At 35.1% G+C, this 25,147-nt stretch overlaps 2 protein-coding genes across 3 annotated transcripts; one reads left to right on the top strand and one right to left on the bottom strand.

Moving 5' to 3' along the window:
• The first annotated feature begins 1,806 nt into the window (after positions 1-1,806).
• Positions 1,807-25,147, top strand: LOC113234651. Of its 2 annotated transcripts, XM_026470054.1 has the most exons (11): positions 1,807-2,405; positions 2,484-2,609; positions 5,101-5,588; positions 5,764-5,932; positions 9,305-9,356; positions 16,138-16,252; positions 17,897-18,037; positions 18,535-20,173; positions 22,372-22,430; positions 24,106-24,241; positions 24,453-25,147. In XM_026470054.1, exons 2-11 carry the CDS (start codon positions 2,486-2,488, stop codon positions 24,512-24,514), a joined length of 2,985 nt encoding a protein of 994 aa, XP_026325839.1. In that variant the 5' UTR covers positions 1,807-2,405; positions 2,484-2,485; the 3' UTR covers positions 24,515-25,147. The 2 variants fall into 2 exon arrangements, with proteins under 2 accessions (XP_026325839.1, XP_026325840.1); XM_026470055.1 differs by lacking the exons at positions 22,372-22,430; positions 24,106-24,241; positions 24,453-25,147 and adding an exon at positions 20,465-20,610.
• Positions 12,105-15,144, bottom strand: LOC113234652 (putative nuclease HARBI1). Its single transcript, XM_026470056.1, has 6 exons — positions 15,035-15,144; positions 14,722-14,958; positions 13,895-14,091; positions 13,196-13,328; positions 12,813-12,945; positions 12,105-12,525 (listed from the first exon to the last, which is right to left on the bottom strand). Exons 2-6 carry the CDS (start codon positions 14,956-14,958, stop codon positions 12,107-12,109), a joined length of 1,119 nt encoding a protein of 372 aa, XP_026325841.1. The 5' UTR covers positions 15,035-15,144; the 3' UTR covers positions 12,105-12,106.

Raw genomic sequence — 25,147 nt, 5'->3', positions numbered from 1 at the left:
TTTCCGCATACAGAAGAAAAGTGATTGAAATCATTTTATTTCATTTGGAGTTTTATGTAGGTAATGAAATTATATTATTTTGCTAATATTTTTTAAAAGTAATAAATAAATAAATGACATACCTATATGACGCGCCGGGACTAAAATCAAGCCGCTTGCTTTTTACTCATTAAAAATAAAATTCGTAGGCTTATATTCTACGTTTTCATTTTTTTCCATCCTCTAAGGTTTAGAAGTTCGACTAAAATGCTTAGAGGACGAAAAAAATAAAAGTAAAATGAGATATAAAATGATTGGACAACAGCGAAAAAAGAATCTGGTAAAAAATTATCGTTTTCGTTCAGTCAAAATGTGGAAAATATGCGAATAATATTCGGTAAAATATTTATTTAGCAAAATGGGAATTTTTCCATGATGAGTGAGTGTATAATCACTGTAATTTAATTAATATTATTATTTAAGCATTTATTTTCTCAATTCGCATGCTGTGTTCACGTCTAGTAGGGTACATTCTTCTTGTAACGTAATATCAACCAAACACTTTTATCTGAAATTTGAATTGTATCCAGTTTTGTGAACCGAATAAAAAAAAATGACCCGCCACATGCGCAACACTAAACATGTCCTACATATTAGTCTAATAAAGGTGGATTCACAATGCACAAATTCTGACGATATATTACCGCAATTTATCGTGTTACGCTATATGATCTTAAATTGATCAATCGGGAGCTGCGACGACAGATTCTCCACCTTTAATGAACAAATTCTGACAATGTGTTGCCAGAATTTAGGCATTATGAATTCACAATGAATTAAAAATAGCTGTATGGATTTAGTGTCCTTTGCCTTTCTATAGAGAAAAATAATAATATGTCTACGAATTAAACAGCAGACGGATAAACTGTCCTTTTTGGACAGAAACCAAAACGTCACGACAAGGTCATTTTAATTGGCCGGGCCGTGTAGTGTGTACTTAGAGGATGGAAAAAAAAGAAATTGAGACACTATACGCACTTAAATCTAATACTTAACACTAAAACAACAAATGGCTGCGTGATTTTAAATTAGTAAGTGTGTACAGTGGCGCAAAAGAAGAAAAGGATACGACTCAGCAATATGTCTATCTCGGGCGAGACAGACGCTGATTTTCAGTCGTTCCTCTTTCAACGTTGGCTGAGACCTAAGGAAATGGTACATGCTCTATGTATCCTCTGCTTTATGCCACACTATACATTTACAATACACGTGTGATACATGTATACATACAAAGCTACAAGTAAATATAAATAAGTTAGAAGACAAGAGTTAGGAACATCCGGCATCAGAGCATGCGCTGGTTTTCTATCAATAGATTTTTTCATACATTTTCTAAATGCGAATTTTGAGGGAGGAATTATAGGAATAAGTCCGCCATTTTAAGTAAAAAAAAAAGAGTGTAGGTCTAGTGGTGGACTTAAACGAAAAGCACTTTAAAAAGTCTGCATTTTAAAATAAGCGCATAAGAACGCTTTCCATTTTAAGCGTAAGCGTTGGTCACTGGCCAGTTTTATAGATACTCAATAATTTCATTTTTTACGCCGTGCCTAAGTTTCAAGTCGCGCCATGTATGTTTCCTAAACAAATTAATTCAACATAACGTGGCACGCTTTTTTTAAACAAAGTCTATGCGCTTAAACGTTTTCTAAACGATTTTGTTAGCTTCAAACTAAAAAGCGTTAAAAAAAAGTATGACATTTAAACGTTTAATAAAATAAGCAGTTTTTCCCATCTCTACTTGGGTCAGGCGACGGATATTATATTTAGATTCGCTCTGGGCCTTTTGGAGGGAAAAGTGTCGTTTTTATTTTGACTCAATTATTTTGTGAAATCTAGTTTAAAGTGGAATAGGATAGTGCTATTGTGCCTTAATCAAAGATTTAAACGCCAAATTATTTATACGAATCTCGAACTAAAATACCCGTATCGGTCCGTTCAGGAATCCCGAGTCAATCCAACCACGCCGCCTCAAGTTGCCTGCCCTCTTTGTCGCGGCCATATTTACAGAAACAATTAAACGAAGACATGGCTCAAAAAACTTGTATCCAAGCCAAAATTATTAATAAAAAAAAAGATATATATTACACTGTCTGTGGAGAGACTAGAAAAAAGTATTCGTCGCGAAGCATTTTTGGTCGCCCTATGAAAATAATTATTCTATTAAACGTCTCAACAACTTGTTCGTTAAATGAATACTTGAAACTGGCGGAATCCGAAAAGGGCACCGCCTTCTAAAAAGAAGTCGGTATATAATACTAATAATTTGGCATTACAAACGACGCTATTTGTGTCGTGATTATAAAATAAGCTTGAACAGTGTAGGTTTCTTGTTTCCGCATTATAACATCGACAAAGGATCGCTAATAGTAAGTAAACTAAACTACAATAATTTGTATGTCCAATAATTTTGTATTATTATAAATAAAAGTCCATCTTATTTTAAGTCATGTACGTGTTTGACGTGATGATTAAAGAAGAAACCCTTGACGAGGGGCAGATAAAAACAGAAGAATACAGTCCACAGTCATTGAAGGCACTCTCATCTGTGAAATGTCAGGAAATTATCCGTGGTTCGTAAATTTGTCCATTAGAGTAGTGTTGGATGCGACCTGTGTGGACCCTGTAGCGCCCTCCAATGACTACGCGCGCATCGACGGGGGACGGAAAACCAGTCCAAAACCGCAAAATCTCAAATACGCCAATCTCAGTCGGTGCTACAACTCTTTATTTTTAGTGTAGACCCTGGGCTCACACCAATGAGGCTTGCACGACTTGCGCGAGAGCGACATGAAACGCGAGAAGAGAGAAGTTTATAAAAATGTGTTCTTATAAAAGCCATATTATCATTTATAAAGGTGGATTTGGGCACAAATTCTAAGTGCTTCAACCTTATACATGTCATATTGTTTGTTTATGCATGCAAATAATTATTATACAAGTTTTATTATCGCTGGCAACAAGTAAATGCAACTTATATTTGCCATATTAAAGGTGTTCACAGGAAGGAGTCTTATATTAGCAATATCTCAGCTATTTATAAGGATGCTAAAATTATGATTGTCATATTGACATTGTTGAAAAGGGTAATTTCCTTGTATAAGCATTAACTGAATATGTTAATATGGGCAATCATTATTTTGGCCGGTGTGTAATGACTTCACAAAAAGATATATTATTTACTTTGTGTGTGATGCATATAAAACAATATCTTGTCAACCAATTTTGTTAAATGCTGCTCTGGAATAGCTGTTCATGAGTTTATTATTTAAGTCAAAACCATGTGGGAATTTAAAAGTATGAGAAAGTAAGGTATAGTTTGTGGTGTATTATCAACACGCCTTTGATATAGAACTGTTTTGTGTGTGTGCTATATTTTTAATACTGCTGTTACAAGAATGAAAGTAAATTACACGTCTATAAGGGGACTATAAAGGTGATATTTTTATAAAAGCAATACTTGTTGCTATGTTATTGCTGTATTGATTATTATTTTGACTTTAGGGTTCCTTAGTAATAATCAAGTAAAACTAAATTTATATTTTGTTTTCTGTAATTGAGAAGTTAATCCATTGTGCTAGTAATGTTCAGTCCCCTTTTCAATAATGCTTATTTTTTCTTTGTTGGTTTTGAACAATGTATGCACAATTACAAATGAAATAATTTTGTACAGAACCACCAACTCCTTTGTTGGTGTTGGTTAGTAATAATTGGTGGATAACGTCACAGAAGAAGTGGTGGGTGTAGATTTTACAGCACAGCTCTAGTATTTTTTGAAAACCGCCACTTCTCTTAAATCTCTTCCATTCTTGCAAATACATTTTTTTTTACAGGAAAAGGCGTAGATAACCCGACCACACATTGCACTTCAATGGGCTGACTTGGTTATGTAAATTACAATCTTAATACTCTTCTAATTACTGTATTAGTTGATGAATTGCTTAAATTCTTATAAAAAATAATATAGCTAACAAGTATTAATTTGTTATATAAATGTTTCTTAAAAGATTTATAGCCTTATTTTTACCTTGTCCACTTTTATAAGAATAATTACTCTTTACGAGGACCTTTATAACAACACATTCTGAGCCTGTATTGTAGTCATATTGTTTGGGTTTAATAACATTTATACAGCCAAATTATAAGAATAAAAGCTGTGTAAGCTAAAACCTCTTAGAAAGAACTAGGTACTTACTTAAGGTACATTGCAATAATGAATGCTTTTATCATTGACTTACAATTATATGGACGTCGGGTCCGCGCTAAAAAGTGTCCGCACTTGTAAGGCGCTAAAATCGTATACAGAGCGCCAAACTCCGCTTTAGTCTTCATTTGTTCTACTGACAGCGCGATACTGCGATGACATTACAATTTAAATTTCGAATAGGTTGACTTGGGACATTTTTTTCGTGGTTTTTGTATTAGACCCGTCGTCCATTTATTTGTAAGTCAATGGCTTTTATAAAATAATTAGAAGATTTCCAGCCTTAAACCCCTACCGTTATAAGGTTAATTTGCTAGTTGTGTAGCAGTATCTCGCGCTTTATGTCACTCTCGCACTAGTCGCGTCCTGTCGTTCTAGCCCTACAGGAAAGACTTCTTACTAAGACACTTTTAGTTCGCTCTGTGACCAAGAAGACTGGTATTTACGTCTTTCAAATAAGTACTTTACCAATCAAAGGAGAAAAGGTATTTTTTATGGTTCAAAGCGACTGGATGAACAACTCGTGCGCCTGGTGGTAAGCGACACTCCTGTCCATAGCAATGCCACTCAGAACTTTAAATTGCTGAAATCGAGGGGCACTGCCACTGCGCCTGACACCCTGATACTTAAGTTAACAAATCCCAAGTTCTTGTAATTTCACCAGGACCTTATCCTCAAAACCGGAATGGAGTATTGCGCATATTATCGCTTGGCGGCAGAAATAGATAAGGTGGCAGTACGTCTCTGGATGAACTCTTTCACACGAAAGGACTAGTTACAACGTTTTGGATCAATCGCAGTATGCAAATTTGTTATACTACTAAAACATTTGGAATTCTAAACAAAATATGTTATTTCAGTTTTACGAAACCCACATGAATGGGTTGAATATTCAGAAATGGTACAAAAACACCAAGGCAAACAAGAAATATCTAGACAATGTCAAGAACAAGCTAATTTAACTTCGTTACCTACTATTAGTGAAATCAAATCTGAACTAATATGGGAACTAGATGCAGATCCAATTCGGCTACAACATGAACCAAATGAACAGTGTGGAAGAAATCAAACGCAGCCCGAGTCAATTTCAGGAAAAGACGAGATGGAACTTGATTCAGCTGTAAAAGCTGACGAAATTATACACATTACCAATGATCACACGTACGTAGATGCACAAGCCGATTCAAAGTACGGATACACAGTAGATCAATTGAACCCAGATGACACAATCCAAGAAGAGCCACCACAACATCTTGTTGCTGACTGCAGGGTACTGCTAATTAAACATATGCCTCCAGTGTGGCATATAAATAAAATTCGACAATTTGTTATTGAAAACACAAGTGCTGTGAGTATTGTTAAAAAATTGTGCTGGCTCCACCAAATGCATACTTCACCCATAATTTTTCCACCTGGAAATTGAATTTCTGGACAGAAATTACTTCTGTGAAGTCTGCATTAAGGGTCAACTAATATTAAAATCCTTTTTGCAATAAATATAATAACATATTCTTTATTTTTAGACGCAAGAGGACATTATTGACATTTTCATATATAGTACAGAAACTAATATCAATAGAGGACAATTTTTATTTGAATTCAAGAGCCCAAGAATCTGTCACCAGGTATTTAAGGAGTTTATGCAATTTGCCAAGCAAAAGCTGTACACAATGAGAGCAGAATATGACATAGGTTAGTTCCATCAACCTTCCAGCTATTCATTTAATATTGTTGTGTTGTTGTGTAATGTATTGTATTATACAATATCGTAAGATGTTGCAATCACTAGCCCTAATGACGACTACATCCACAGAACCATATATTGTGCTTATCTATGACTGTCACTTCAATGCAGCCTATGTCATTACCACAGACGTATATCTAGATAGACGCCGCAAGTACAGCAATTTGTATGAAAAGCGAGCGTGCCACATTTCATGTATCCACCATGACGTCACAAGAACTATTTAGTGATGGGAAACCTCCTTCCGCGCTATATCGATAGATTGAACGGAATACGCGTATTCCATTCAATTAATCGATTCAAGTATTCGTTGATTACAAGTAGCCGGGAAATATTAATATTGTAGAAAAATACCAAAACAAGATAGTCATGTCCTTTATTAAAAAAATTTGATTACTTGATAATTTAAACTTTAATTTTTAATCAACTTCAAATATTAAGATTATTGTCCCTGAAATAATATAAGTTTATTATAATATATAACTGTCTTTTTGTAATAAAAGATCTTATCGATTGACTTCAATAATGAAAACAACGCACGTCAATGAACTTGCAACTGCTTTAATTAAATTTACTAGATGGTTTTCCGTCAGTGATCGATCAAATTGGTGAATGGCAAGACAACTGAAAATGTTACTGCTGATAAAATATCTAAAATCTTACTAAAGTAACTAAGATTTCCTTAATGTCGGTCTCGTGTAAAGTTTTTGTGATTTGATTATGACTTCTCGGATTTCTAACTCTGCATATTTGGATAGCATCTTTGGTGAGATAAAGTTTTTCGATCGATTGATTGAACGGAATACGCGTAAACATGGGTATTCCATTCAATTAATCGAGTCTAAATAGAATATTTTTTTTTTCAAGTATTTGTTGATTACAAGTAGTCGTAATATTAATATAGTAGAAAAATACTAGAATAAGATAGCTTAGTCCTTTATTTTACTTTAAAAAAATTCAGACTTTACTTTTTAATGGCGTTCAAATTCTAAAATTATTGTCCTTCCAGTAAAACAAGCTTATTATATAACATTCTTTTGAAATAGAAGATCTTTTCGGTTAACTTAAATAATGAAAACGAACCTCAGTATATGAACTTGCGACTGTCTTAATTAATTTTACTAGATGGTTTTCTGTTGGTAATTGATCACATTGATGAATGGCAAGACAAATGAAAATGTTACTACTGACAAAATATGGTAACATCTTATTAATCAGAAGAGGTTTACTTAATGATGGCCTCGTGTGATTGTGAAATTTTTGTTATTTTTTTATTATTTCTCGGATTTCTAACTCTGCTACTCTGCATATTTGAATAGCATCTTAGGTGGGATAAACTAGACCACTTTCGTCCTCGAAAGCAACGAACTCATACCTATGACCAACTCCAGGTTTTTGTAAAGACAGCGCACTGTTAATTCTTTGCATTATATATTTTTTGTATTGCTCGTAATAATTAATAAGTAATTATTTACTCACTATATTCTTACATTCAAGGCAACGTGCTGCAAAAATTATCGAAATTACAGATACTACTGATAATAGATAGCACAAAACTGAAAAAAAAAAACGAAATGTTACTAAACGTTATAACAAAAGAGTTATATATTTTTGTAATATTGCCAAGGTCATAATAATTTTCGTCCCTTTGTTTTCAAAATCGATCAGAATCGAGAACAGTGTTGCCTAACGTATACATCACTAAATGTTATATTTGGCCAAAAAAATGTACAAGCGCCCGTACCATAAAAACTGAATGCATTATGCAAAAGTGCGTTCGTTCGATATTCATGGCGTATTAACAAAAGATCACAAGTATATCGCACCAAGTAAAAGCCGCAATGTATTACAAATCCATGAGGCATACACTGAGTTGCATATTTATTTTCTCGAAATTCATACAAAACCAAAATAATTGTTTTTAAAATAAATTACGCATCTTCATTACAAAACCACTTACCCGTGGAAGGAAACGTCCCTGTTTACCTATTTACCCACAGTTATGGTGCTGTTGCAGTTTATAATGGCATAATTATGCATTTTTCGCGTTTCCAACTGGTGTTTATTTACGATAAAGGTCGAGCGCGTTCTGAAGTGTAGCAGCAGCAAGTAAGCGAATTTCACTTACTTTGGGCACACCCCCGGACACTCCATACAACAGTCGAAAATAATTTACCTACTACTGCTACATACAGCAAGGCGCTATCTGCACACGCGCGAATGTGTGCGTGAAGTGGCAGGGTTACCTACCCATCACTTGCTCGTACTATTACGTTACGTGGTCAGAGCGGCAACATAGTGAAAATTCTAACGCGAATCTGTTATCTATAATTCTATTATATAATCCTAATAATTACACATGTTCATTACGTATTTATATCGATATAATATATTTTTTATTAATTTACTGACTAGAATAATATTGAAGATTTGTTTAAAAAATATATTAAAGGCACTTAGAATGTTATATTTTGGACATGTAGCTTTAAATAAGCTTTAAGTTTCAGCGCGAAAACGGCTCGCCGACAGCCTTGTACTCGTTCAGTCAATGTGCAGGGTGTGGTGCGGTATTTAGGGTTAAGGAGGGGCGGAGAGTGTCCGTTCTCATTACTTATTTGTTCTCTGCTTTGGGCACGCGAAGTACTTACACTTGCGGCGTCTATCTAGATATGTGTCTGTGGTCATTACCAATGGTCGGAAAAAGGTGTTCCACATGTATAGATACAGCTACAAGGAGCGATATAGAGTTGTTAAAACCACCAAAGAATAATTAATTACTTTTTTCGAATTCCGGATTTGAAGAAGAAAGACAAGTAGTACAACTCCCACCTGTTCGATGACGCGTCAATGCATACACTTGCTTGAAGCGTAGGGTTGTCACGTTATTATTTTAGTTGTACAGTCAAGAGCACCTCAAGCTTGACACTGTGTACTATGGACCGTTCTTATCGTAAGCAGCATATAGTTGGATTTAGGTCTTAAATGTCAAGGTTGACGTGCTCTTGGTCTTGTACATACAGGTAGGAAACCATAATTGGAAAAATTAAGATGTATTACTAGATTCTCAAAACCTTTTAGCACAAAATTACTGAAATGCAAAAAAATGGATTGTCCAAACAAATTTTGGAGGCTGATTTCATATCAAATTTCCTTCATATTCACTCACTGGCTCTTATCTATTCTTAAAGTAATGCATCCATATTAACACTCTCATTCTTTATTCTCAGTCTTTAGAAGATTCTCATTTAGCCTTTACAATCTTTCGAACGTATTTGTGTACTGAATTGTGTGACTTATATTAATGACTGTTTTATTTTCAGGCCATCAAAAACTCAATTATAAACTGAAAGATATACAATTGAGACCTACTAGGTAGGTACAAATATTTTTATTTATAAGAAATTCTTTTCAAGAAGAGACTTTCTTCAACAATTTCGTTCTAAAATAAAAATAATGTCAATATAGCTAGGTACATTATGTAAGTTTACCTATAACAGACCGGGGCCTTACCATGAACTTTACTAAAACGTGTCAATTCTGATGCAGTTCAATTTAGGTGCCTAAACTGAATCGTTAAAATTCGTGCCATGATCATGACCTAGTTAAACTGAATCGCATTTTAACCGCTAACTCGCGAATAAATGAACGTTGTCACTGGTCCATTGACTTTTAGATCGTATTGCAAAGTTTTTAAACGTAATTTTCTTTCTTAAGATACGTGTATTTTTACACAAAGACATGTTTTTTTGTGGATAGTTCTCTATGTAGTCTGTGCTTATTTAACACTGATGGCGCATTTACACCGAGCGTCTGGCGACTCTCGGCAGACCGCTTTGCCTTACCGAAGGCGACGCACCCAGTCCCTTCAGCCGACTTCTTCTACCGTCGTCAGACGACTCACTTTTACACCGAGTAGCTTGCTAAGCGGGGGTGGCCTGATAACTTAATGTAAATGTGCCATGTCAGCTATTCGTTCGTGTCAGTTCCAGTGTTTCCAGGTGCTTACATTATTAACATTTTGCGTAACTTTTAATCTTCACGCGTAATATGTAAATAAACCAATTATTGGTTAAAACAGGATTTTTTCTTGACCTTAGTTACTTTTTAAAATTTTTAAGATTTTGGACGTATCCAATTACATTCCGTTTGCATTTAGAATAATTGATTAAAAAAACGAGTAAAAATATCTCAATTGCTCTGGCAACACTGGCTAGTTTACCACCGTAAGTGTAATTTAAAAATTGTGTGCAAGTTATTCAGTATTGTAAAAATGATGTAAGTAGTTACATATTTACTAAATATAACTTCTAGTAATATGTTACATTTGAGTCTATTATTGAACTTAACTTCGAGTTGTAATAGGAATGCATTTATGTTGAAGTAATTATCTTATTGCAGTGAACTTCACACCCGCCGTAGAGTTACGTTAACGCAGCAGGAGACCCTGTGGGAATTTTTAATAAAAAATAAATCTATTGCCACTGGGTACAACAAATCTACTCAAGCGCGAGAGTATGCAAAAAGAATGTGGATCAAAATCGAAGAGGCACTAAACTCGCATGAAGATGGAGCTGTTAAAGATTGGAGAGGGTGGTGCAAAGTATGTAACATAAAAACCGTGCATTCACACTGTAAAGTCACTTTTTGTGAAACACATTTTTAAGTGTGAGTGGACAACATCCAATAACGAAAAACTAGGACTATGAAGTATCACTATCAACTCTGGAAGTTTGTTTGAAAACATAATTATTAGAAAATTGCAGTTAGATTGTTCGTTATTTTAAAGATGAAGACATACCAGACATAATTTTATGTCATTTCGTCTTAGAAACTACTAGGTTAAGGGTAGACACCATTGTTAAATTAAAAGTAACTATTTACCATCAAATATATCCTACCTTTTCTATATTATAAAATTAGGTTCCAATGCCGACAACGTCAGAAACCCAGATAGGACTGTAAAAAGCTGGAGAAGGATACACAATAACAACAAAAAGTTTGATAGAGGATGCTATGGGCTGTATTTTTTAACACTATAGAGCCTTTTTACTCTATTTTATATTTTTTAAGGTAGCACCAGTCCTGTTTGCATGGAATCGGTACATCATTATGTTGTTGTTTTTTTTAGTATTGGGTCGATTATAAATCCAAACTAAAAAAGTTGGCTGCAAATGCAAAGGCAGCACAAAGAAAAACTGGAGGTGATCCGTTAGAATTAAAAGAATTGACGGAAATGGAAAAAAAATTTCTGCGTATTCTCGACAAAGATTATAATGCGCGCTTGGCTGGAATGCGCGTTAAGTCATTTGAGGAAGTAAGTTCAACTCCATATTTTTATTTGTTTATTAGTTGATTTACATGTTCGTAAATATTTACTATAATAATTTACCATGAAACATTTTTTTAGAAATTGCCAATGGAAGTTGCTGAACCAATAAACTCTGCCAGTATATTGGCTGAGTATAAGTCGCTGCCCCTACCACTTCCTCAACTACAGCTTACTCCAACCACTGCTCGAACTTCATCAGCCGCTACTCTACCTTCACCAGTTGCTACACCGCCTCCACCAGCCGCTAACCTGCCTCGACCAGTCCCTTCACCACCATCTACATCACACCCTACTCCAGCTCCATCTCCACCAGTCACTACTCCACCACCATCAACATCACTCTCTACTCCAGCTCCACCTCCAGTTTCGCCTCCTGGTCAACAAAACACTCCACCTCCCACATCTCGACGCAGACGAAGTAGACGTGAACCTACTATGTCTCAGGAAGCAGCACGGCGGGCTCTCATTGAAATTTCAAAAGAGAGAGCTCAGATAGAGGGCCGAAATAGCGAACTGCTCCGCTGTCTTTTAGAGGAAATAAAAGAAATAAAAAATATATTACGGTCAAAGTAAGGAATATATTTTATTGTTATTAATCTAACAAATACCAACAATGAAAGCGCCTTCCACTCAAAATAAAACAAGTAATTTAAAAATTGAATTAAATTAAAGAATGGACATAATTGTACAATTTGCAAGCGAAATGTTTTGTCCATTGCAAAAATTTTGCGATAGTATTAATATTAATTTTTTTATAATAATTATTAATTAATGAAATTAATTGATATTAATTTCAGTCACTAGCATCCGATAGACGACGTATAAGAGCATCTCTGGTTGCCACACCCTGCTGAAGAGCCTGATTATTACTACTGGTGGCAGCTCCACTATCTACACGAGACGCATTCGGCTGCATCTGTGCCTCTCGAAGCACGTCTTCGTTACTTAATTCGGGCACAGGCATGTTGGCTCTGTTACATATGTTATGTAGAATCACACAAGCTATGACAATCGAAGCTGCCATTTTTGGCTTGTAATGCAACACCCTGTGTACGAGAAGGCAACGAAAACGTGATTTGAGTAGTCCAATCGTTCTCTCAATACTGTTTCTTGTCTGGACATGCAAGTTAGTATAGTGGTAAGCTGGTGATCCCGGAGTAGCGTTAATGATCGGAGTCATCATATATTTTCCTAACGGATATCCAGAGTCTCCTGAAAAATATTTTGTGATTGATATTCTTGCAATTTCAATATTTGCTTTTAATTTTATTATTTACAATAATTGGTAGTTTTAGACCGAACTGAATATCAGCCGTCTAGTGCGAGGCTTTCGGTCCAAGAAAAATACTAAATTACTTGATTTAGTGATAGGCAGCTGTTCATACGACACAACTAACCATTGGTTTGGTCTGCAAGAAGCCTTTATAGCTTTGTTATAATTTCAGTAATGCATTAAAACTTAAGACCATACATTGTTTTTATTTTAAATTGTAACTTACCAAGCAGCCACGTACACTCATTTAGATTATCCATGTGGAGTTTAATTGGATGTAAATTCCATATAAAGGAGTCCTGCGTGGCTCCACCATAGCTTGCTTCTACACTAGTAATATTCATATCAGCATCACATATCTGAAATTACGTATTTATGAAATCACAAGTTTGGACTCATTCAGAGTTAAGGCGCAGGCGCAGCGGCGGGTGCGGGCGCGCGGTTCTTGGCGTCTTCCCTTTCACAGTGCCGAAGCGACTAAAACCGTTAGATCCACACGTCGAAGTTGCAAATAAACGCCCGGCGCACGAGCCGCCGCGCCCGCCTCAACAGGCGCCGGCGCGCGCGCCCACCTTACAGTTATTTTTATTAAGCCCATAATAATCTTACTAGCTGGACGTTTAAAGAATGATACTGCTTGCGACTGTAATATGTCTCTTCATTGTCAGTAGGCCGAATAATTGCTATGTGGGTGCCGCCAATGCAACCTAGTACGCCAGGGATCTTGAACTGCTGATGAAACCTTACAAAAAAAAAAACATTACAAAATATGTGAGAGTCAAAATGGCGGGTGTATCTTAACGAATCCTGACAAATTTAGTACCAAAAAAATGTACCTAAACTGCACTATTTAGTACCTGTGCTTAAAAAAATTTTACCTCCATCAGAACGAAGTTATAGCAATATCAAAGGTAAAATAGGTAGGTAGAATTGGTGTACCTCAAATTACTAGTTTTTGTTCAATAATTATAAAAACTTATTATTTGAAAAAAATTGTACCCTAAACTGGAAACGCCAACTCGGCCTGCTGATTAGTTCCTGAGAAGTAAGATTAAATTTATTGAGAGCCAGAAGAGCGGGTGTACCTTAACGAATCTTACAAAAGTACCATATAAATGTATCTAAATTATTGTACTATTTAGTACCTATTCTTAAAATAATTGTACCTTGTAGGTACATTTTTTTACTACTAAATTTGTCAAGATTCGTTAGATACACCCGCCATTCTGACTCGTACCAAAATATAGGTAATATTTTGGATAATACAACGCGAGGTCATAAGTAGGTATTTAAAAGCAGGACACTCACCTAGATCTTATTTTATTTCTTTCTTCAAGATTTTTAGGAAAATGTATATACTTTTTTCTTATTTCAGTACGATTAAGACAGGCTGTGATTTCAGTTATTACAGCAGACACTGTTTGTTGTGCCATTGAATGGCCACTGATGTCCCCTGTGGCTCGTTGGTATGACCCGGTGGCGTAAAATGACAAAGCAGTCAATAACTAAAATAGAAGTTAATTTAATGTGGAACATTACATTATATTAAATACTCAAATGCGATTGGTATTTAACAAAAACTATTTATTATAAGTTTATTAATAAGTTGTTAAAAGCAACACAAACAAATGCAGTACAATTTTTACCTTTTACCTTTTAGGCAAATCCCTAGCTTGGTGGAAGGCCTTTTCATCTTTTGTGGTGAATATAAATAAAAATAAAAAGATAAATTTATTTGTCCCCAAAACATAGGAAACACAATACTGAAAAAGTACAATTGAGCGATGAGGCCAAAAAGGATAGACTCAGAATTGCTGATTTTCAGTGTTCACCTGTAGCAGCTTCGCTTGCTGTGAAGTGTGTGTGTGAGTGTACACCAAATAATAACCTACCTTAAGTAATATCTGGTAATAAGTTAAAGGTTGTCCGTGTAGTTATTTTTTATTTTACCTGAAATTTTAAATTTTGTGCTGCTATTGGTAAATACTAGATGTTCCCATGGGCACATCCACAATAGAAAGTTTTGTCCAGTTCGCAGTAGACAAAATTAAATGAAGACTACCTTGTAATTTTTGGAAATGACTGTCAATGCCCTCATTTACTATGATGGTTATAAATACTTTCTAATTTCTTACCTTTGTTTCTATAGATAAATCTGTGGTTTTTTTAGGGATTTTAAGGTACGGTCTCAATTCCTCGCATAAATTCAATACTAATTCCTTGGATAATCTATATTTTTTTATAAAAGCAGAATCGTCCAATTCAAAAGGATTGGACTGAATCCTTATGTCGCGCCTTTTTTGGCGATAATCAAAATTTGTTTCAACGTCTGACTCCAGGAATTCCATTATTATTAATTCGTCGTCGCACATCTAAAAGTAAAATAATTTACTATATTACGTATATTTGTTGTTAGTTATATTATATTATGATCTGATGAGTATTTACCTTTTATCAACCACTTACGACACGTTTTAACTGATACACAATAGATGAATAAAATAGATAAGCCCTTTTGAGAATGAAATAATATTTATTTAGTAAGTAAATGAAATATTGCGACAGAATAGCAAAACGTCTCAATTTAGGTGAACAACAATGAGTGAGTAACTTTCCTTGCACCGAAATATTATGCATAGACTATTCCTATAGTTTTTTCAATAATCTGTCAGTTTTGACATTACAGCAACTCAATATTGGCTCTTCATTAATGTCAATGGTACGAAAAATGAATGAATGGTACAAATATTTTTTTTATTAGAGTTTTGAACGGCTTTGGCAAAATGCCATTCAGCGTATAGTATAGATTCCGAAGGAGGAGTCAATTTACTAGTTTTTGATTTGGCGTTGGCGTAAATGCTGCTGACACGATCGTAACACGTCATGGTACGAATAAGCGAAACAGACTTGTTTAGGTTCAAAATTAAATCTCAAGTGTTCATGGTAAGGAAGTTAATTTTTAACCGACTTCAAAAAAGTAGGAGGTTCTCAATTCGACTATGTTTTTTTTGTTATGCGATTTATGAACCGATTTTGATGATTTTTTTTGTTGAAAAGAGGATACCTGAGAAAGTGGTCCCATTTAAATTTGAAAAAATATCCTACCTCTATGGGTGGCAAACCAGGTGATGAATGATTTTTGAGGTTGGTTTTTTTTAGTACTCTGTACTGAGATTATTAGAAACTGGAGCCTAAAAATTAGCGTCTTTTTAGTCAAACAAACCAAGGCAAATCAAAAGCAACCGACTAATACCTTGCTACTTGACATAAAATCACAAAATTAACCGAAAAGGGCTCATAATTACCAATGGTCGAAATAGGGTGTTCCAAATGATATATCTACTCATTTGAAACACCCTATTCCGATCAACCGTAATTACTGAAAATTCAATTTAACGTGGAATATTGAAAAAAATTAAAACAAAATAAAATGAAAACAAAACCTTATTTGGAAACGCTCGCCATAATGCCCTTGGTAATCAAACAAATACCAGTTAATGCGATTGTCTGTTAGTTACTTATTTGCTAATCAATGGTAATTTTGTCAACAGCAAATCGGCACAGATTCACCAGCAAGTCAACAACGATACTTATGGACTGAGCTTATCGTATCTGGAAAATCTCGGTATCCAACCTCCACTATCTCCCACAGTATTCGTTAGCCAAGTGAGTTATGCCTCCTAGTAATCACCGATCTCCTTTAAAATATTTTTATCTTTAGTGGACCATGTTGATCCAATGCGTGTTGGGGAGTTATATTTCTTGTAGGCAACTTAAAGACAACGGCGAAAGCTTAATTGTGTCCAACCTAAACAAAGGAAAAAAAATCAAATAGAACTCTCAAATAACAAGCATTAAATATAATGGGTTGACCAAAAAATCCGTGCGGTACACTGGCTAACTTTAAACAAAAAAAGAACGTTTTTTTTATTTCAAATTTTTATAATTGTTGTCAAAAGTAATTTTAAAAATAATATTTTTGGGTGCATTTAAGAATAGGCGGGAAAGTTTTATGTTATTACGAGTAAAGATTCACTCAGAAAAAAATCCTTCGAACCGACGTCTTCTAGCATACCATGTCAGACGCTATACCAACTAAGCCACGGAACGAACTAGCGGACCTCACGAATTTTTCTATGTGCTTGTTGTCGTGTCTTTGTATTTGGTTTTTCAACGACTTTTTAGTCCGCTAGTTCGTTCCGTGGCTTAGTTGGTACAGCGTCTAGCACGGTATGCTAGAAGACGTCGGTTCGAATCCGGCCGGATCGAAGGAATTTTTTCTGGGTGTTCTCTATCTTTGTAGGTATTAATAATTATAACAAACTAGTGGAGTAATTTCACAAAATAAATGAATATCAATTCAATAATAAATTTATTACGAGTAGTTCTTGAAAAACGCTCACAACTGGTAAATCGTAAAGGTGTGTTTCAACCTGATAAAGTCAACTAACACAAATAAAAGGCCATCAAAAATTATTGCAGTTGGTTGGTATCTGTTGCTACTTATTTCAGGTTTTTGCAAAATTCTTTGAATGGATATGATTTTGATAAACATAGTTTTTATAGAATAGAAATAATTCACCCAGGGAAATACTGCTACCTTACCTATTTCTGCCGCGAACCAAAAATCGTCGCTTACGTGCTAAACCGCCGCATCAGAAAAAAATTCAAAAATGTTTTTATTGCAAAAATGTGTTTAAAAACGGTCAAACTTTAATACTACACCAAGACTCTCTCAGGATGACGGGCGTAGTGGCAGTGCCCCTCAGATCTTTGTTGTTTAAAGATCTGAGTGACACTGCAACTGTTACGGACAGGCGTGTCGACTTCACTTGGAAAAAAAACGTAAGCGTCATCAAATGACACTGAAAACTGTATTTTATGAAGACAGGAATTTTTATAAAAGGGAAATTCTAAAATTGCCCCAATTTGGTCATGGCCATTGAATAAAATTTATATGTACGTTTTGTCGTAATTTGTGAACAGATTTTGATGATTCTTTTTTTTTGGAAAGTGGGTACCTCAGTAGTGGTCCTATTTAAGTTTGAAGGAAATATTCCACCTCTAAGAGTGGCAAACTAGGGGATGAATCCTTTTGCGCACTTTACGGCAACCGATTTCAATAAAACTTGGCAAATAGATGTAATTCCACGCACTTTTGAAGTTGGTTTTTTTAGTATTCTGCGCTGAGATTATATTTTGTTTTTCATTTATAACATACCGCACTTACTTTTTGGCCAACCTACTACTTTTTTACTGTAATCGTAACGACTATTATTACATTACATGATTACTTTTTTTACGTTTCAGTTATCCATGTATGTGGATGACGAACTTGTCAGACAAATATTTTCAATTGCCGGGCAAATCAAGTTCTTCTCATTTCGAGTGATTTCTCTGGCTGACATCACGGCAGAAATCGAATATGACCATCCCGTGGAGGCTGTTCAGGTATTTATTATTATGCATATATGTGAATAAATAAGACAGACAGACTTGTTTCACTCTTACGATAAATACAATAAAAAAATTGTACATATAGTTGGCGTCCACAATTACTTTTGGGCTTTGAAACCTTCATCTTTTATCTACGAAACTATTCATTTTGCACATTTTGGTATAGGTACCAAAATGTGCAAAATGACTAATTTCGGGTAGGTAACTTGTTCTTGGTATTTATACTAATAGCTTACGTAGGCGTAACTTGTTCTTGGTATTTATACTAATAACTTACGTAGGCGTAACTTGTTCTTGGTATTTATACTAATAGCTTACGTAGGCGTAACTTGTTCTTGGTATTTATACTAATAGCTTACGTAGGCGTAAGCTATTAGTATAAATACCAAGAAGAAGTTACCTACTTAGGCAGTTCTGTCAGCATATATTTTATAGAATTCACTCATCTCTTATACTTAATTTAGATTTAATTCTATTATACTTTATTTCAGGCTGTTGCTATGTTTGACAAGCAAAAAATTTATGATAGGGTAATTAGTGTAAAACTAGTCCAAAGAAACGCTCACACCTTTAAGTTACCGCGTGGTTTGGTGACAGTTGGCCCAGGATTAGGCCCAAATGGGGCGCCCTTGAGGGGCGTCCGAGCTGTGATGGAATTACAGCCAGTTAAAGATATACTTCATGACATTAAATTCGCTTTAAGAAACGTGCACATGGACTCTCATAACAGCTATTTCGACAAACCAGTTCAGATACGCAAGGAAGCCGACATCGTCGCGCCGTCGACCAATGACTATTCTAACACTGAACAGCAAAATACACATTCACACTCTTTCACTCACGGTACTATTGTTAACATTGAACAGCAAAGTACACTTTCGAGTTCTACCGCTAACATAGAACAGCAAAACGCACATTCAAGCTCTATCGCTAACACTGAACAGCAAAATGCCCATTCCAGTATTATTGCTAATACTGAACAACAAAATACACCCTCGACTTCTACCACTAACATTGAACTGCAAAACACACTTTCGACCTCCAATGCGATAGCTCATCCAAGTGTGTTATTAGAATTAGCTAATACATTAAAAGATTTGATTAATACTTTACAAAAGAACAATTTAGTTAACACTAATGTTACTCCTAATATTACACAAGAAAACGTTTCTCAAAAGAGATCGAGTTCTAACCCAATTCAATCTCAAAATGAGAACTCACAAAATGCTAATTTAGGTCCCGAACCGGCAAAAAAACCTAAAGGTAAATTAGGCCAACAACTACCAGATTCTTCTTCAACCATGTCTGTCCAACATCCATCCACTTCCAGAGAGGCATGTCGTTCTCAAGATTGTAACCCGAATGTTGCACGGTACAATTTTCAACATCACCGTAATTTAGCACAAAACATCATTCTGCCCAACAATAACGCACCATTTATTCCAAATGGTCATAACGTAGTTAGATTTGATATGATTGGAAGCATGCTCAATTCAAACCAATTTGGATTCAACATGGGTCACAATGCTCGCAGTAACGTTCACAATGTGCCACCTCACGTACCTCATAGTATTTCTCGAAACATTCCTAATGGAAGCCAAAACCCAGAAACTTCTCAGCTGAATGTGGCACAAAATAAGCCAAATATGAGTCAAAATTCCCCTGTGTACAGGACGAATTCATTAAGGGGTAACTTGAACCAGAAAAATACAAACACACCAGAAGAAAGGCGCAACACAAATATAGATCAACATGCTCCTGTGCGCAATTCGGAATCTCCTGTAGAAATTGTAAATACAAATGTCAACCAAAACCCTTCAGCTAATCAGAATATGTATCAAATACCTCCTAACATTAACCAAAATGTACATGAAAGCACACCGAACACAAACCCCTCTGACGTGAGTCAAATTAAAACACAAAACGCGTATAATGTCTATCCAAATTCGAATACATCTGATACAAACAAAAACGATATATTATGTTCACGGAACTACCCATCCTCGGGTCCAAGTACATCTCAAATTACTCAAAATATCTTAGGGTCAGATCAAAATCCTGCCATGCCAACTTCGCCGCCAACGCCTCCTGCGCCGCAAATCACGAACTTATCATCTATATCCAGAAGTGGTAAGCATATATTACTTAATAATAAAATGAAAACTATTATACTGTAGGTGACAGTAGATAAATTTGACACCGCTACCCCTTCTAGGCCGGTCATTAATTTTCTTTAAGCATTGGTCAAATTTAACTGCGAGCAGCCTTCTGCCTTTATCCCACTATTTGGTAAACAATTACTTAGCAACTTTTCGTCAATGGTGACTGACGCTACTCTCGCTTAACTTCTTAAGTAACTTATCCATTCTGGTTACTCCACATACTCATCTTAAGATTCGAATCATCTTACATACTTTACAGAAATGAATACGAGCTTGGAATTGCAAAGCAGTACAGTACGACGGAAAGTAAGGATAAAGAAAAAGAGATCGGGAAAAAAAGAGGATGCGGGGGAGCAGAATTATTACTGAATTTGGGGTGTTTAGAAATCCGTCATATACCAAAAAGTAAATAAATTTACTTGTTGCAGTAAATATATATATTTTTTTATCTGGGAAAACATGTTACAGTCTTGTACAAGTATTAATCTCTGAATCTAGAATTTTAAACCTATAGAGCTACGGCTTGACTTCGATTAGAGATATAATAACTTAACCAGCGAAGTAGGTCGCCGTGTATACCGAAATTTGATAGTATTTTAATAAGTGTCGAGTGACAAGTTTTGTCGAAGGCTTTAGAAAAGTCGATATATACGGCGTTCACCTGATAGCCTACATGAAGCGCGTTAAGAAAATCATTTTAAAACACTAAATTAGTATGAATACATCTGCCTCGTAAGAAGTTATAGGTATTGTTGCTGTGACGGGACACTGTACTATCAATACTGTAAAATGTAATACAATCTCTTCGAAGATTTTGCCAAGAATTACTTAACCATAATTTAGAGATTGGTCTGTATTCTCGTAGGTCATATATTTATCGCCTCCCTTTGGAATGGGTGTGATAAGTTTTTCATATATCAGGGAAATTACTTCCTTCAGAAATTTATATAATAGCAAAGGGAACCGTATTATATAATATTACTTACATGTAAAGAGAGAGGATGCACACCGTCCACACATGCACCCATATTAACTAAAACGTGTCCGGGATATTTTTCAACTAGGCTATCTGTTATGTATTTTCGAGAATTTAATTAAACATTCTACATGATATGATTCGACAAGGGCAGACAAAGGGATTGGCTGGCTAGCCTGAATAACGGAATGGTCGTAAAAAGATTACCAATAGTTTCGCTGTCATTAGCAGAAGAGTCCCCACGTAGCGTCTTGAATTTTTTATACAATAATAATAAATAGAAAAAAAAATTGCATACACTCATAGTCCTAGAGAAACGCAGTATCGCAGTTGCCATGGACACACATAGACAACCACAAATTACACCCAAACTCACCAGATAAATAAATGTAGGCCATACAAATATGCGTGGCAGACCAGCATAGTAACTGTTCGGCTACGGAGGCAGTTAATTAATTATTGTAACATTGTATCTGTAATATCTCCGAGAATGAATCTTTAATTTTTCACGTTTTAATTTAATCATGACCAATCCAGCAATCAAATTGGGTGTTTGTTATCGTAGCAGACATTACGCTATGCAACATAAACTTCAATTAATCTGTGTAGAACCGAATAAAAATAAGTAACAGCATTTTTCGTATCCATACCGTGCAACCCTTGCCAATTGATACTTGCTAGATACATAATAAATAGTTATTTCAGTAAGAACAAGCCTTAAACTATAAATATGGCAACCCGTATACCTACGTCTAACAGCAATTTGTAACAAGCTCATACCTACTTGATCTACCGGCTATGGCTTTTTTAATAGCAATGAAAGCGGGTCTACTAATTGATAATATTAGAGTAAATTAATTATTTAATATTAAATATTGGTGGAGTAGAACCTCACTGCACGACTTGGAAAACCAGACAAAGTGATACAAATAGCCACCGAGCTATCATTTCATTATTATTAGCTATCAGCGGGTCCTGAGGAACCTAGCAACGAGCTGCGAGAAAGCAAAGAAGCCAGCCCTCTGCACGTACTGTGAAACGACAAGGACAGTTGAAATTAGCAATTCTGCCACTTACAAAACCGGGTACGGCCGAAAATAGTGAAGCGTCGCGATATTTGGTGCGGCGTGTCACACCCTTATGCCTTACCTGCTTACTACATAATGAATCATTATTAAATAATATTTCAGTTGGAGATTCTGATAGACAAGTGGATGTTAATAAATTAGACACGGTGATTTTCAACGATGTGAGTATTTTTTATTAAATTAAATAAAATATAATAGCGAAATTCGTTCAAGGAAGTACTGCCACCATATCTATTTCTGTCGGTAAGCAGTATCTTGCTTTCCGGTTTTGAACTTATCAACTTTTTATGTCTCATAATGGCGGACGCAGTGGTAGTGTACAATGTACATACCTCATATCCTTGCAATTGAAAGCTTTCAATTGCACTGCAACTGTCACATGTCGCTAGTGTTGGGTTCTGGAAAAAATTCCATTTTGAAAAAAACATATTTTTCACATAAATTTCTTTCCTTTAATTTTCCACATTTGATATTAACACCTGTCAAAAGTTGAAGTTACTGAACGAAAATGATGGACCCACTTAAAAAGGTTTTTTTTTTCGCTGTTGTGAAATCATTTTAAATCTCGTTTATCTTTATGCGACTTTAAGCTAAACAAGTTTATTTTACATTTCACGCTAAATAAAACTTCAAAAGATATTTCTAGACGTAGAAATATCTAACGTAGAGCCTTCGAAATTATATTTTTCCAATTCTTCGGGAATTTTTCCGAAATAATTTCCACTATTTCAAATTTTTTGGAAAATTATCCAAAGTACGTGTCGCTTACCACCAGGCGCACGACGTATCATCTCGTCATATTTCAACTCATCCGTAGAACAAAGATCTATATGCTAGATTACTCTCAGGACAGTACATTTCGTTCGTTCTTCTTCGCTGTGGATGTCAGATCGACCGTTGCTCGATTTTATATTTCCGAAATGAAACAAAATATATAAATCCTCAAAACACCTTTACGTAGACCTTAGTTGGAATAAGAAAATTATTCTCGTAACGTACTTATTCTCTTTTCGCTGTATAATCACATCGGACTTTGTTCTTCGGATGACTCGATTTTATGTCTTAAAAAAGTCAGTCTGCATTTAGGTATTTATATTATGAGTATTTATACCTACTCATTCTCAGAACATGGTACAGTAGGTACAGCTCAAAACGTAGTCCTAAACCGAAAGTACCTTAATCTCAAAAATTTTCATTACAACCTTACAACAATTTTACGCACAAGAGCACACCAAGCTTATCAATTTGAACTTTATTCCGTTCTTGTAAGCTTAAAGCTGAGTTTAGATCTTGTCATTTCTTGAACCGAACAGTCTTGTCGTTGCCTCATTTTGTGGTGGCTACATTATTAGAGCATTCTTATGCAAAAAGGATACGACAATGACTCAGTTCGCCCAATTCTGTTTTTCTTATAGGTGCCTACATTGACTTACAAATATATGGACGTCGGGTCCGCGCTAAAAAGTGTCCGAACTTATAGGGCGTTAAAATCGTATACAGAGCGTCATTCACACTTTAGTCTTCGTTTGTTCGACTGACAGCGAAGCAAGCAAAATTAGACAGTACTGCGATGACATTACAATTTAAATTCAACGTTTTAGCTTTTTCATGTTCCTTTACATGTCACTACGTTTAAATAGGTTGACTTGGGAAATTTTTTTCGTGGTTTTTGTATTAGACCCGTCGTCCATTTATTTGTAAGTCAATGGGTGCCTAGTGTTCATTATGACAATTTCTCATTAATAATTTATTGAAAGGTTTATCTCACTTAACTTCTTTAAAAAACCATGACTCATAATGTTTCTTAGTATCAGCTTCCTGATATTATCACTCCAGCTTCCAGACGGTGTGACAGTGAAGATTTTAAATTCAAAGATGTTGGAAGTGGGAAAGGTGCAATGCATAGAAAACATAAGCAAAGGCTGTTTCATGGTAAAATTCAAGTATCACCGGGACGCCGAGCGCTGTGTCAGTATCCTTTTTTAATGGTCCTTCGATCCTGATATAAATCAGAGTTGTTAATAAAATTTAGAAATGCAGATAAAATTTAGTCTACTAATAAATTGATAAAATTTCAGGAATAGTAATAATTGAAGCAAAGTTTTTATTTTAATTTGCGGTGTATAAACCTATAGAATATCTGAAAACAATGAAAATAATTAAATTTCCTTAACGTTTCTCAGAATTGTTCCATCATTCAAAAGTCGACGGCAAAGTCATCGATGTGAAATATTTCCAATTTTAATGATATCTGTAACCATTTCTCCCAAATCTCCAATTTTAATGATATCTGTAACCATTTCTCCCAAATCTCCACGGGAGCAGTCTGGGCCCTTAGTTGAAACGGCGCAAGTTAATGTTTTTCAAAATATTTGATAAATTGCCGTGATCAGAAAAAAAATGCCGATCTGCCGCTACGCAAGGCTATAATGAAATATCTTTGAGACGTGAGAAATGAAAAAATCATTTCACGCTGCTGTTTAAAAAAAAACTTCAAGACATTATGGAGACGTCAGATGACAAAACAATTTGTAATCGGAGATAGATACATGTTTCTTCACGCTCTACAATATCAAAAGGTTTACTTTGTGACGTTTTTCTTTTGTTAGTTTTGCAAAACTTTATTTTTTCTCTAATCATCACAAGAAGACCGAATTTTAATTTTGAAAACAAATTATCTCATAAAATAATTATAGTTTAATACGTAGGTATTATATATTTCTTTACCTTTACAGTAATTCCTAACGATCTATGTATTTCTGTTACCTTTCTAGTCAACACTAGTCAAACTAGCTATTGCATTGAACATACTTGTTGTAACATTGTACATACTTGTTGTAACATTGAACATACTTGTTATAACATTGAACATACTGGT

This window comes from Hyposmocoma kahamanoa, unplaced genomic scaffold (assembly GCF_003589595.1).
Source record: "Hyposmocoma kahamanoa isolate Upper Pololo Valley unplaced genomic scaffold, ASM358959v1 86, whole genome shotgun sequence".
Classification (NCBI taxonomy): domain Eukaryota; kingdom Metazoa; phylum Arthropoda; class Insecta; order Lepidoptera; family Cosmopterigidae; genus Hyposmocoma; species Hyposmocoma kahamanoa.
The sequence above is the reverse complement of the archived record's forward strand: the minus strand, read 5'-3'. Positions and strand labels throughout refer to the sequence as shown.